Source organism: Mercenaria mercenaria, unplaced genomic scaffold (assembly GCF_021730395.1).
Source record: "Mercenaria mercenaria strain notata unplaced genomic scaffold, MADL_Memer_1 contig_4545, whole genome shotgun sequence".
In the NCBI taxonomy this organism is placed as follows: Eukaryota; Metazoa; Mollusca; class Bivalvia; order Venerida; family Veneridae; genus Mercenaria; species Mercenaria mercenaria.
In genome coordinates this window covers 1-16,081 of record NW_026462782.1, presented here as the reverse complement: position 1 = coordinate 16,081, position 16,081 = coordinate 1, and the positions used below count along the sequence as shown (strand labels likewise).

Below are 16,081 nucleotides of genomic sequence, written 5' to 3'. Positions count from 1 at the left end.
AAGGATGTTACACTTGGTGATCACAAAAACTCAAAATGCTCAGGTGAGATAAAGTACGGTATTGTTTCAAAACAGAGAATCTGGAGAATTAATGAACAGCCCCTGCATAAAGTGGATTATGGGTACAAAGATATTCGTAATAACACATAACAGGTAAAATATTTTAATCTTTTTTAAGTTAAAACTTCCATATTTACTTTTTGAAGAGAATATTTACTAAATATTTAATAAGAGCCATTTTATTCTGTAATACAGAGTAGAGATGGGTGTCCAAATGTCTACATCCCTGTGAGGGGTTTGACATTAATGGAAGACATTTATTTTCTTATTGTGAGAGATGATGAACCATACATACTTACAACAGGGATACTTTATTACAGGGTATGAAGAAGTGGGTCAATTGATTTTTACAATCTTATAACCAGCTACTGAGCATAATTATATATGCTCTGAAAAGTGTCAAACGAGTCAAACATAAATAGAAATGTAACAAGATCTGTCCATAAGACAGTGCACTCCATTTTTCTCAGTGCTTGACTCTGAATTAGAGCTTTGCCAGTAAAAAAATACCAAGTTAAACAAGAGCACCGCCTTGCGGGTGCTGACGCTCATCTGATTTTTTTTGTGTAATAGAAATATTGTCCTACCCATGATTTTCTAAGTCTAAAAAGGGCCATCATTCTTGCAAAAAGCAGGTTAGAGTTATGTTTCTTGATGTTCAGTGTCCACTTATGATGGTGAAAAACTGTTGCAAGTTTTAAAGCAATAGCTTTGATAGTTTATGAGAAAAGTTGACTTAAACATAATACTCAACCAAGAAAATTATTTTCTAAGTCCAAAAAGGGCAATAATTATTGCAAAAAGCAGGATGGAGTTATGTTGCTTGCTGTACAGGGTCAGCTTATGATGGTCAACAAGTGTTGCAAGTTTCAAAGCAATAGCTTTGATAGTTTAAGAGAAAAAGTTGACCTAAACATAAAACTTAACCAAGAAATCTGATATTTTCTAAGTCCAAAAGGGGCCATAAATCTTGCAAAAAGCAGGATGGAGTTATGTTTCTTGCTGTACAGGGTCAACTTATGATGGTGAACAAGTGTTGCAAGTTTTAAAGCAATAGCTTTGATAGTTTAGGATAAAAGCTGACCTAAACATAAAACTTAACCAAGAAAACTGATTTTCTAAGTCCAAAAGGGGCCATAAATCTTGCAAAAAAAAAGATGGAGTTATGTTTCTTGATGTACAGGGTCTGCTTATGATGGTGAACAAGTATTCCAAGTTTCAAAGCAATAGCTTTGATAGTTTAGGAGAAAAGTTGACCTAAACATAAAACTTAACCAAGAAATCTGATATTTTCTAAGTACAAAAGGGGCCATAAGTCTTGCAAAAAGCAAGATGGAGTTATGTTTCTTGCTATACAGGGTCAGCTTATGATGGTGAACAAGTATTCCAAGTTTCAAAGCAATAGCTTTGATAGTTTAGGAGAAAAGGTGACCTAAACATAAAACTTAACCAGGCAACGCCGACGCAGACGCCGACGCCGACGCCGACAACCGCTCAAGTGATGACAATAACTCATCATTTTTTTTCAAAAAATCAGATGAGCTAAAAATTGGTTTAAGTTTACGATCTACGAATTGAGTATCAGATGCTACAGAAAACGCAGATATTAAAGTTCTGTCCATACTATCTCAACTTTCTTAACACTTTCTCAAACTTCTAAACACCTTTTCCATCTCATCACCTTCTTAAACATCTCCTTGTGTGTTGTGGCAACTTGTAAGTATGGTTGATATAGTTGCCAAATGTGTGAAAACACAAGAAATTTAGTTTTACATAGGTTTTGATAAAAACTTAACATTGAGTTATAGAAATGAGTTGTAAAATATATTTTAATGAAAATCAGCATTTCTTTAAAGCCCTGCTATTTTGACAGGCGTCACTGTTCATAGTCAGGATTTTCTTGCTTCTTCAGTGACAGGTAGGACTAGAGCTGGTCTTTAAAGCTTTTGCGGGAGCCCTTAATTTTACATTTTATACAAAATTCATTTACGGCACTAAGTCCGGATACTGGCTTTTGGCTATGGCCGAGTGGTTACTCCCTTTGAATTCTCTTCAATGTAAAGGTACGTGGTGTAAACAAATGATTTTCTGAATTTTCTGAGCCAGGGAAAAAATGTGGTCTTAATTTATACCCAAGTATACGTCGCACTGATCCTAAGACAATCCTGACCAGAATCTCCATAAAAAGCGTGTTACCTATACTCATACGATACCAATATGCATTACATCTGACTTGTTTTCTGCATTTTAGTCAGACACTGTTTAAAATATATGAGAACACAATTTGAAAATATAATACTTGACATTTTTACTTATCAAGTCTGAAAATTCTGTTTTTTGTTGTTTTTTTCAGCTGAAGGTATGGAAGATGATGAATTTAACTTCCACAGAGTTGTAAGGAGTGAGAAAAATGTTGCACAACCTGCTCTTAAAGAGCTATTTGAAACTCTTTGGGACAAGAAATACCCTGATACACCATGGGCAGAAGATGTAGCAAGTGTGAAATGGTTTGAAGAAAAAGAGGATGAACTCTTTAAAAGTAGCTTAGACGGCTTATCTAAAAAAGAAAAGGGAGGAAAAAAGGACAAAAGAAATCGAATGCAGAAGACTTTCCGAGATGATGATTGGAAAAACTATGAATGGGATATCAGCAAATTTTCATACGCTTTAATAGATTCAAAACTCTTTGGATTAGATCTAGCAGACAAAGCTGGTATATCAATTAGTGAACATATTGTCAAAATAAAAAACAACCGAAATAGGATAGCTCATTTCAGAGCACCTGCCTGTGAAACTACTTACTTTGAAGATACTTTAAAGTTAATAGGTGACTTCATAAATGCATTAGAACTGGTACAAATAAATCCATCTCCATACCTTGAAGAGTTACGGAGAATAAGACTGCAGGAAAAGCCTGTTTCTAGTCAGACACTGTATGAATTGAGAACACAATTTGAAAATGTAAAATTTTCAGAAAAGCTGTATATTGAAAGGGATCACCGATACTTGCTGCTGGAAAAATATCTTGCAGAGAAAGATCATCATCATAAAGAACTTCAAATTCTTAAAGCAGAAATTGAATCACAGAAACAGAAAACAGATGATCAAAAATGTAAATATTCAGCTATAATTACAAAACTGAAATCAAAAAGTGAATCACAGGCACAAAAGTTGAGAAATCAGAAAAGCAGAATTAAAAGATTAGAAGCAGAAAATGCATTACACAAAAAAATTATAGACCTTAAGACAAGTCATTCTGCAGAAATTGAAAGGTTTAAATTAGAAATTGAAAAGCTGACCGAGATTAAAGAAGATCCTGAAGGCAAATACCCTGCAGAAAAAGTATTACACCAGTACGTCACAGATGACCAGAAATGTCACAACTCTTCCTCTGAAAGAGCTAACAAAGCAAAGGTGTTACACAAACAGATAACAATGACAGATGATCAGAAGTGTGACTATCCTTTTCAGTCTGAGATATCTAGCGCAGAACATGTATTACAAGAACAAATAACACTAACCGATGATCAGAAATGTAACACTCCTATTGAATCTGGGAGATCGAAATCAGAAAATGAATTAAACAAACAGACAACAGGTGCTCTTGAAAGCAAATATTCTTCACAACTTCTGCGGTCTAAATCAGAAAATGCATTACACAACCAAATGACAGATGATCTCAAATGCAAATATCATTTTGATTCTGAGAGATCTAAATCAGAAAATGAATTACACAAACAGATAACAGATGACCTGAAAGGCGAATATTCTCCAGAACTCGAGAAATCTAAGTCAGACAATGAATTACCAAACCAAATGACCGATGACCAAAAAGGCAACTATTTTCAGGAACATGAAATTTCAATGTGAAAACCTGAGTAAACATCTGAAAAAAATGTAGATCTCAGTGACATAGATTTAACAGGTTAACAGTAATATTACAAATCCATTTCATAGCAAAACTGAGGAGATGAAATATGTAGAGTTTTTAAAAAAAAAGTATTTGTTTTAATCTTTCATGTGGAATATATAGTCAAATCTGGTCATGATTTTTTTCCATCTTATTTTATATTAATCAACTACAGATATCTTGATTTGTTTATTTCAATTTTTTTGATATCTTGACTAAATTTTCAATCCCCAATCTCAAAATTTACTCTATTCTGACATTGGTTGTTTCGAGTGGACATTAATCGTCTGCCAAACGATGTGCGAAAAATGATACAATAAGATGCAGCCATCAAATGGAGATGAAAATTTAGTTGGTCTAAACTTATGAGCGCGTTTCACATCATGTGCATTTAACAAATAACAAGATGGCAAAAAGAGGTAATAAGAAACCAGGAAGTAGGTTCAACAAAGGTACGAAACAAACAGCAAAAGACTTTATTAATGATTGATTTCAGAAAGTAATGACGAATCAATATGTAAAACATGTTTATACAAATATACACATTTTTTCTAAATAAACCTGTTTCTATTAACACAAAACTTCTTTATCCCATCTACTGACCAAAGTTGACCTTACTTCGGATATCTCATTTTTTGATATGTCAACATTTTTTCCTTGGTCATGACAAAGTTAAGATATCGAGGTTTGATTGTACATATTCTTCTATAGTTATGCATGTGTTGTAAAGTTGGATTTTTACAACATAATGTTACATAATACATAGTTTCAGTATTGCATAATATCATCTAACAGTCTAATATTTTATCTTAAATGTTTGTACTTACAAAGAGTATGGTATTTTAAGATTTGAAAGCATAGATATTTAGGTAGTCTATTAAAGACTGCTGATTTACCTAGACAGATCATTCAGTTCAGTATATTCATTTGATACTTTATTATTGCTTATGTACTTCATAGTCATCAGTACTTTCAGTTTATCTTTACTGCAACAAACTGCATTTAATATCATTACATATTTTCATTTTGTATTTACATCAGCCTTTTTTAGTAAGACCAGTTATGAAAGAACTTTGAGCTATTTTTAGATTAAAGAAAAAGAGCTTACATAAACACTGTCAAGGTCATAGCTGATATGTAAGATAAATGTTGAATGGCTTATCAGAAAAATGCTGACCAATCAGAATGTACTTTACATCCTTCATGGTTGACTGCATTCTGGAAGAGTTTACCTCAGTAGAATTTTAGAGCCATTTCTTCACTCTGGAATTTTTGGACTGACAACATCTTAAAAACTCTCTTAGGGTTTAGTAATTAATAATTAATTAATTTTGTATTTATTTTTTGGCTAGTTATTTGACCTAAGAGTTTTACTAAATTCATTGTAACTTTTCTCTAAATTAGTAAGTAATTTTCTTTAAGTAAGTAACTTTAATTCTATTGTTTTAACAGCAATAATTTCAGATTTTCATCTTTAAATACTTCAGTAAATATTGATAATTTATATTGCTGTTATTTTAGGCACAGAGTCATATAAGTACAGAGTCACAAAAATACATTTAAATACTTTAATAATAACATTTATTTAGATTATTATTTACTTTTTGGCAGAACTTAAAACGTTACTCTTTTTATTCATTAAGCTGATTTGTCATCTTTATCAGTATTTTTGGCATTTTTCTAACTTGTATATTTAGATCACTTTGTAAAATATTAGTTTTGAAAGATAAGTAAAAATTTGGTTGGTTTTTAAATTTATTCAGTATTTGTGTTTTTATTTTCCCTTTCGAAGTAAAGGGTGGTGTCATCCTGACGTGTCAGTAATTCTGACGTAATGATTTACTACTAGTAAACGGCTAGTCTAGACCACTGCTTCCAAGCAAACTATTAAACGAACATATAGACATGCTGTTAAACATGACAGCAGTTAAATAACAAAAATTTTATTCCCCACAACACATGTAATAATAGTAGACATTGTATTAAGAGATCACACAAAGGACCAAAAAAAGTGGTTTCTAGATAGTATGGTCTCAGAAGGTAGTACTGCCTGTTTGATATACCAGAAATCATGGTACAGCATTATTTATCCACATAATTTAAAGTAAAGCCTGGACCTGGCTTAAGGAATAGAAAATTATCCTACTGGTTCCAGTCGTAAATTCGGCCACATTTTGCGGTTTTTCATAAATATTTCTTTAGTTTTACAATTGATTTGTACAAAATTTCTACCATATGTGTTTTGATACAAGCAACGCTGATTGTTATCATTAACGGCCGTTTACATTATGGTAAACAATACAACCGCGCTTAAAATAACAGACAGGTTTAGCCTCCACATTTTACCTTCTAGAGGTTGTAAATATTCGGCCACTTTTTAAACAATAAGTTGGAGGTATTTTCAACATTTTCTTGGAAATAAATAGATGCTACAGCCAAAATTCTTTTTTCAACAAACTGCAATCGATTTTCAATAGCATACCTCGTGGGAAATATTTGCCAACAGAGATTTAAAAAGCGCATGTCATCCTCACACCAGCATGATGTAGTTTAATTTTTACGTCACTGTTTATCACACATTCTAGCATACAAGAGGGTCATGATGGCCCAGGATCGCTCACCAGAGTAATATAAGCTACATGTTTTAAATGTCAAACTGATGATTTTTAGAAATTTTTTGGAAGATTTTCCGATGTACAATCAAGTAACCCCTGAGGCGGGGCCAATTTTACCCCGGGGGTCATGATTTGAAAAAATTTGTAGAAGTCTACTAGGCAATGTTACATATCAAATATCTAAGACCTAGGCCTTCTGGTTTATTTTTAGCAAATTTATGAAGATTTCCCTATGTACAATCAAGTGACCCCTGGGGCTGGGTCAATTTGACCCCGGGGGTCATGATTTGAACAAATTTTGTAGAAGTCTACTAGGCAATGCTACATGTCAAATATCTAAGCTCTAGGCCTTCTGGTTTATTTTTAGAAAATTTTGAAGATTTTTCTATGTACAATCAAGTAACCCCATGGGGCGGGGTCAATTTGACCCCGGGGGTCATGATTTGAACAAATTTTGTAGAAGTCTACTAGGCAATGCTACATGTCAAATATCTAAGCTCTAGGCATTCTGGTTTATTTTTAGAAAAATTTTGAAGATTTTCCTATGTAAAATCAAGTGACCCCTGGGGCGGGTCAATTTTGACCCCAGGGGTCATGATTTGAACAGATTTTGTAGAGGTCCACTAGGCAATGCTACATGTCAAATATCTAAGCTCTAGGCCTTCTAGTTTATTTTTAGAAAATTTTGAAGATTTTTCTATGTACAATCAAGTAACCCCATGGGGCGGGGTCAATTTGACCCCAGGGGTCATGATTTGAACAAATTTTGTAGAAGTCTGCTAGGCAATGCTACATGTTAAATATCTAAGACCTAGGCCTTCTGGTTTATTTTTAGAAAATTTTTGTAGATTTTCCTATGTAAAATCAAATGAACCCTGGGGCGGGGTCAATTTTGATCCCGGGGGTCATGATTTAACAATTTTGTAGAGGTCCACTAGGCAATGCTACACATGAAATATCTAAGCTCTAGGCCTTCTGGTTTATTTTTAGAAAATTTTTGAAGATTTTCCTATGTAAAATCAAGTGACCCCTGGGGCGGGGTCAATTTTGACCCCAGGGTCATGATTTGAACAACTTTAGTAGAGGTCCACTAGGCAATGCAAATATCTAAGCTCTAGGGCTTCTGGTTTTTGAGAAGAAGATTTTTTAAGATTTTCCTATGTAAAATCAAGTGACCCCTGGGGCGGGGTCAATTTTGACCCCGGGGTCATGATTTGTACAAACTTGGTAGAGGTCTACTAGGCAATGCTTCACAACAAATATCTAAGCTCTAGGGCTTCTGGTTTTTGAGAAGAAGATTTTTAAAGTTTTTCCTTTCTGTTGCCATGGCAACCAGAGTTCTGCATGGAATTCATTTCTTTGAACAATTTTTGTAGAGCTTCACCCAAGGAACATTCCTGTGAAGTTTGGATGAAATTGGCCTAGCGGTTTATGAGGAGATATCGTTTAAAGTAAAAGTTTACGGACGGACGACGGACACTGGACGACGGACGGTGACTGATTAGAATAGCTCACCCTGAGCCTTTGGCTCTGGTGAGCTAAAAACTGCTATTCTTGTCACTTTTCGGGGGTGTTTCAACAGGAGAGTAAAGAGAATCTCTTGCTCACGTGCTTTTATAACACCTTTTTAATATATGCGCATTCCGTAGCAAAGTATAAACGTATTACGGCCCCAAACAGATAATTCAAAAGGAAATGACATCAATGTGAGAAAACAACGTAGACATGGAAATTCAATGACGTTGACAGACAATATTTTCATTTTCTTGGTTTTAACGCGTTTTATGCTAGTTAGCACATGTTCTTTGTGTTATAAAATTTTGATATAAATTAACCCTTGCCGGGCCTCAGCATAAACGAGCCCATGCAATGACGTCACGCAACCCGCAATACAAAATATTTGCTATTTAGAGTACACAACTTTAGGGAAGGACAACTTTTTTTCTACTCACCTCAACTTGTTGTTTTTTTGCAGACTTTTTTGCTAACGTAAGTGCTTGTGATGACACAGATGTGTTCTCAAGCATCTGACTCGACAAAAAGCTTTAAAGTGGGTGGCCGAATATTTACGACCTGGCCGAATTTATGACTCGAACCAGTACATATTTATGTCATCCAGTGGTAAAATCTATATCAAGAGACCATGATGGGAGAGGATCTCATAATAATGCTACAGACAAAATTTTGTTGAAGATCCATCAAGCAGTTAATGAGAAGATGTTTAAAGATTTTCTACTTTTCGCTGTAATATCAAAAGGGCTGAGAGCCTCTATTTATACAAATTTGGGAGTTGGCCTTACACAATGTCATGCCTGAATGGCTAGTTCAAACAACCTAAGTAACATTTCTAGAGCATTGATATTTTTTGGCATAGCTAGCTTGTTCTTTACAGAATTGTCTAGCTATACATGACTCATGTATTGTTTGAAAACTAGGAAAACTATAGGGTACCAGTAAATCTAAAGGCAATCAGAGCTGCTTTTGAGGAAAGCGAATGTCTCCCACAACTGCCTAATCATCTAAATAGCAAGTCAGTCTTTATATACTGTTTACTCACTATAAATATACCTATGAAGAGTAAAAAGGCTGATTTTGGGTAATTCAAGGGCTATAATTCTTAAATGCCTCGGACAATTTGGCTAGTTAATGAACTTGGCCGAGAAGTTATTGTCAAAAACATTTGGTTCAAGTTTGATGAAGATCGGATGAGAAATGTTCGACTAAGAGTGCTGACAAGAGTAAAATGGCACATTTTTCTGTAATTCAAGGGCCAGAACTCCAAAATGCTTTGACAGATTTGGCTTGTTATCTGACCTGGCCGAGGTCTAATGGTTAAACACATTTTTTTCAAGTTTGGTGAAGATCGGATGAAAAATGTTCGACTTAAAGATTGCGGACAAGAGTAAAAAAAACAATTTTCCGGCAATTCAAGGGCCATAACTTCAAAATGCCTAGACCGATTTGGCTCGTTATCAAAGTTAGTCGAGATGTTATGGTCAAACACATTTTGTTCAAGTTTGGTGAAGATCAGGTGAGAAATGTTCAACTTAGAGTGCGGACAAGAGTAAAATGGCTGATTTTCAGTAATTCGAGGGCCATAACTCCAATATGCCTGGAACGATTTGGCTAGTTACTGAACCTGGCCAAAGACTTATTAACAAACACATTTTGTTCAAGTTTGGTAAAGTTTGCACTTAGAGTGCATATTAAGTGCCCTAAAAGGACTCATACACTACTAATGATTTGTAGTGTGCTTCGTCATTCTAGGTCACAAGATCTGAGAGTTTTTCGGTAATTCAAGGGACATAATTCCGAAGTGCCTTGGCCGATTTGGCTAGTTATCAAACTTGGCTGAGCATTTATTGGCAAACACATTTTGTTTAAATCTGGTGAGGATTGGATGAGAAATATTGGACTTAGAGTGTGGAAAAGCTTTGTGACAGACACACAGACTGGCCTAAATCAATATGTCTCCCACACCAATGTGTGGTGGGAGACATAACAAAGGGAGGTAATTAAAGAATGCATTTCAAGCAAGATATTTTTTTCTGGAAAAAAGCTTGGCAAGGTGAGTGAAATGTCTGACTGACAGATTTCAGTATTTCACCAGTATCATAAAATATTAAAAGACATTTCTATTTCTAGCTCTACTGCTTTCCCAGTAGTTTCTGGACCCAAGTAGTTTTCCGGACCTTTTACATTTCGTGCTGTATAGACTTAACGCCGCGTTAAGCATCTGGGTAACAATATCATATCATCTAGACCTTTGTTGCCTTTACATAGCAGCGAAAACCTAGTATTATCGAATTTATTTATTACTTGAATTTCCCAGTTGTTTTTACTTACTTCGGTGTAATGTTTACACAAGAGATTGTCAACTGCAGGGGAATTCCAGTTAAGTTCGCATGTGCAGAAACTGAGGCCCACTGAAGGTAAACATCAGTCAACAGATGCTCCTATTGACAGACAATACAGTAAAAACAATGAAAGTCAGAAAAATCGACATATTCACTATACTACACCATTAAATTATCGATTAACAAGAGTGCCAGAATGTCACAATATACGCCCGTCACAGCAAATTTCTTTACACTAGCACCTGTATTTGCAAATGGAATTTTAATTTTCTAGTTGTTTACAATGTTTTTTTTTTTTAGAAATTATTGTAATTCTTTTATTTTTCTAAGTCCACAAAAAAAATCCTTACCAGGTAGAGATACCTTAAAATACACCCAAAATTTGGAAGTAACATCAATGTTGTACCACAGAAAAGTGGTCTTGGTTTTTCCCTACGGTCAATTATAAAAAAGTTACAATGTAAGTTATTTATAGTAACAACTAAGGGAAGTTAATCTTTAAAGAGAAAAAAAAAATCAAAAAAAAAAATTACAAGTCCACATAAAAATCCTTACCAGGTAGAGATAGCTCAAAATACACCTCAGAATTGGATGTAACATGCATGTTGTACTACAGAAAAGTGGTCTTGATTTTTCCATACGACTAGCAATGAAAAAGTTACAATATAAGCTATTTATAGTAACAGCAAAGGGAAGTAATTCAAAAGAAGGGACCAGTGCATGACACTCCATCTCATGATGGTGTACAACTGTGCCAAGTTACATCAAAATCCCTCCATGCATGAAGTAGAAATGCTCCGCACAAAGTCATTCTTGTATCTGACCTTTGGCCTCTAAGTGTGACCTTGACCTTAGACCTAGGGACCTGGTTCTTGCGCATGACACTCTGTCTCATGCTTGTGAACATTTGTGCCAAGTTGTATCAAAATCCCTCAATGCATGAAGAAGAAATGCTCTGGACAAAGTTTTCATTCTTGTATCCTTGACCTCTAAGTGTGACCTTGACCTTACCCCTAGGGACCTGGTTCTTGCACAAGACACTCCGTCTCATGATGGTGAACAATTGTGCCAAGCTACATCAAAGTCCTATCATGCATGAAGAAGATATACTCCGGACAAAGTTTTCATTCTTGTATCCTTTGACCTCTAAGTGTGACCTTGACCTTAGACCTGGGGACCTGGTTCTTGCGCATGACACTCCCTCTCATTATGGTGAACAACTGTGCCAAGCTACATCAAAATCCTTCCATGCATGAAGAAGATATACTCCGGACAAAGTCATTCTTGAATTTTTCATTCTTGTATCCTTTGGCCTCTAAGTGTGACCTTGACCTTAGACCTAGGGACCTGGTTTTTGCGCAAGACACTCCGTCTCATGATGATGAACAATTGTGCCAACTTTTATCAAAATCCCTCCATGCATGAAGAAGATATGCTCCGGACAAAGTCATTCTTGAATTTGACCTTTGATCTCTGTGACCTTGACCTTAGACCTAGGGACCTGGTTCTTGCGCATGACACTCCGTCTCATGATGGTGAACAACTGTGCCAAGTTTCATCAAAATCCCTCCATGCATGTAGAAGATATGCTCCGGACAAGGTCTGTGGACGCCGCCCGCCCGCCCGCCCATCCGCCCGCCAGGGGCGTTCCCATAATACGTCCCGTTTTTCAAACGGGCGTATAAAAGTAGGAACCAAAATAGACAGGGATTTACCTACGATACCATCTATCAATCAAATATTAGCAGCAGTGTCCATGCCTGAGTGTCAGGGCGTTAGACTGCCAATTTTGAGACCGGTCTTGCTCTTTTTTTTAAAAAAAGCTGTTAATTATATTAAAAGTTCTTTATTCCTTTTTTGTAATAATACCAGTCCGCTTAATACGTCCCGTCATTTTAGCGTGACGTTGCAAATGTCATTCAAACATACTTAGACGTAACTGTAAGGAGCGTATTATAAATCTAGTATTTGTTAAATTTTTGAAATATACTTTTCAAATTGTCATCATGCCTTAGAATTATGTTTTGATTTTGAATATACTTAACAAAATCGGAAATGTTTGCTTTTACAGAAAGGTTACAACTGTTACAATGAAAGGTCCCGAAAAACTACTCGGACTGACATATTAATGGAATTAATTGCCCCGTCTGAGGCCTCATCTACATTTGTGTTATAAATGCAAGTGTAATACGAATGCTGCATGGTGTTAACGAAGAACCTAGCTATTTTTCTGTGAAAATTTTATGTTTCTACTGTTTTGTTAGAAAGTTACTTGCAAAAAATAGCGATTTGGGTCCGGAAACTACTGGGAAACCAGTAGTGGCTCTTAAAGGAATATTGTAATATCGTATTTAACAAATGATCAAGGCCTTCGAGTGGTTTATCATCTGATTTACCCCATTTCAGAGTTCAGATGCGTAGGAATTGAACCACGAGGGCATTAGCCCGAGTAGTTAAATACTGAAGCATCTGAACGATGAACCGTGGTAAATTAGACGATAAATCACAAGAAGGCCTTGATTGTTTTCATTCTGACATGCTTATTGATATATTTTAAAGAAATAGCACATTCTCACTACTGTATACATCAATGTTTTAAGTCTGAATCTTAGATTTTAAAATGACAAAATTTTTTCTTGCTCTGTTCTCATTATATTACACCACATTGTAATGAAACTTTGCATGAATGTGCATTCTATAACTACCAACAGCTCAGTCAAATTTTGTTAGTGAAAATTCACTAAAATTAATAATACTGCAATTTTAATAATTACCGTTCTCGGTTCTAAGTTTTAGAATACAAGGACCAAGGTCTAATAACTTATGACTCAATAAATTCTTCTACTAACCTTGTGGGCTTCCACTGGAAAAGGCTTTGTCTTTGGTAGTTTTTAGAGCTCGGCACTTGGTCTCAATTTGTTACTGGCAGAAATAGCAGATTCTGATTGGCTAATAAAATCTTGTTAAATTCTTCTACTGCCTTTTCTTTCTAATTGCACAATGATCCCATGTCAAGTGTGTTCACCAGCTAAAAGACTGGCCTATAAAAATAGAAAATATAGAAAAAACAATACGAGGATTAAGCGCAATATTTATTTAACAGGAGTTATGGCAGTACTGTGCTCACCCTCGAATTATAAAACTCGAGGACAGTGAACATGAATAAAGCAAATGCAAGGATATAAAGAATTCATTATTCCAAGATATAGCCTTTCTCTTTTTTATACGAATTTCTACTAAAGCTTATATACATATGAAAACAGCTATTTAAACCTACCATTGCAGTAAATGCATTACTTTCTCTAGTATTTTGCTTATTTCCCAAAACTAGCCGACATTTTCCATGAAATCTGGTCTGCAAAGAGAAGAAACGTATACTACAACTCCAAAACAAGAAGTCTAGAAGAAATTTAATAAAAGGTATTAATTGTACAGAGCAAACAAGATAAATCAACATACCTACTTAAGGAATAAATCATTTTGTGCATGAAAAATCCTTGTTAAATGTCAGATATTTAAAACAAGAGGACCATGATGGTCCTGAATCGCTCACCTATCTCCACATGACCCAGTGTTCAACTGAGTATGACATCGTTATTTCTATTATTTGACATAGTGACCTAATTTTTGAGCACATGTGACCTAGATATCATCAAGATAAAAAATTCTGACCAATTTTCATGAAGATCCATTGAAAAATATGGCCTCTAGAGAGGTCACAAGGTTTTTCTATTATTTGACCTAATGGCCTAGTTTTTGAAGGCACGTGACCCACTTTTAAACTTGACCTAGATATCATCAAGGTGAACATTCTGACCAATATTCATGAAGATCTCATGAAAAATATGGCCTCTAGAGAGGTCACAAGGTTTTTCTATTTTTAGATCTACTGACCTAGTTTTTAACCCCACGTGACCCAGTTTCGAACTTGACCTAGATATCTTCAAGGTAAACATTCTGACCAATTTTCATGAAGATCCATTGAAAAATATCGCCTCTAGAGAGGTCACAAGGTTTTCCTATTTTTAGACCTACTGACCTAGTTTTTGACCGCACATGACCCAGTTTCGAACTTGACCTAGATATCATCAAGGTGAACATTCTGACCAAATTTCATGAAGATCCATTGAGAAATATGGCCACTAGAGAGGTCACAAGGTTTTTCTATTTTTAGATCTACTGACCTAGTTTTTGACCCCACATGACCCAGTTTCGAACTTGACTAGATATCATCAAGGTGAACATTCTGACCAATATTCATGAAGATCTCATGAAAAATATGGCCTCTAGAGAGGTCACAAGGTTTCTCTATTTTTAGATCTACTGACCTAGTTTTTAACCCCACGTGACCCAGTTTCGAACTTGACCTAGATATCATCAAGGTGAACATTCTCACCAATTTTCATGAAGATCTCGTGAAAAATATGGCCTCTACGGAGGTCACAAGGTTTTTCTATTTTTAGACCTAATGACCTAGTTTTTGACCCTACGTGACCCAGTTTCGAACTTGACCTAGATATCATCAAGATAAACATTCTGACCAATATTCATGAAGATCTCATGAAAAATATGGCCTCTAGAGAGGTCACAAGGTTTTTCTATTTTTAGACCTACTGACCTAGTTTTTGACCCCACGTGACCCAGTTTCAAACTTGACCTAGATATCATCAAGATGAACATTCTGACCAATTTTCATGAAGATCTTGTGAAATATATGGCCTCTAGAGAGGTCACAAGGTTTTTCTATTTTTAGACCTACTGACCTAGTTTTTGATGGCACGTGACCCAGTTTCGAACTTGACCTAGATATCATCAAGATGAACATTCTGACCAATTTTCATGAAGATCTTGTGAAATATATGGCCTCTAGAGAGGTCACAAGGTTTTTCTATTTTTAGACCTACTGACCTAGTTTTTGATGGCATGTGACCCAGTTTCAAACTTGACCTAGATATCATCAAGATGAATATTCTGACCAACTTTCATAAAGATCCCATGAAAAATGTGACCTCTAGAGTGGTCACAAGCAAAAGTTTACTGACGCACGGACGCACGGACGGACGACGGACACCTCGCGATCACAAAAGCTCACCTTGTCACTTTGTGACAGGTGAGCTAAAAAGAAAGAGAACATAATTATATCTTACCTTTATATTGTCCCCTTTGTTACATATTGTGCATAAGCATCAGCTGAGTGCCCATTCTTGCCACTTATTATGGAACATTTTTTCAGATCATAATCAGGCACAGCTTGTCTATGATGGGTGTCCCTGGGGTTCATTTAAATGCCATCCGAGAGTAAACTGAAGCCTGCATTTCTCATCAACGAAAGCTGTCACTGGGGTTCAGTTTGTACAGTCTGGGAGTCAAATGAAGCTCTCTCAGCATGTTTACACTAGGAGACTTTCCTCTAATGATCAAGGTCATCCCAGTTTTTGTCTCAAAGAATTTTACATTAACACTCATGGCAGATATTTTGCATGTTAACCTTATACTTCTGAAGATAATTCAAAAGCAAATGACAGCTGTACACAAGACTGTGATCATGTGGCTATAGCCTGCTGAAATCACTGACAACCTTTGCAAGGTACAGTTGGAAATCCCTTGTTTCTTAGCATTCTTTGCAATTGTCTAGAAAT

The 16,081-nt window shown here is 35.5% G+C and overlaps 1 protein-coding gene across 1 annotated transcript; it reads left to right on the top strand.

Moving 5' to 3' along the window:
- Positions 1–24: 24 nt before the first annotated feature.
- Positions 25–5,728, top strand: LOC128553959 (uncharacterized). Its single transcript, XM_053535159.1, has 2 exons — positions 25–153; positions 2,414–5,728. The coding sequence occupies exon 2, from the start codon at positions 2,422–2,424 to the stop codon at positions 3,928–3,930; it is 1,509 nt and encodes a 502-aa protein (XP_053391134.1). The 5' UTR covers positions 25–153; positions 2,414–2,421; the 3' UTR covers positions 3,931–5,728.
- Positions 5,729–16,081: the final 10,353 nt, after the last annotated feature.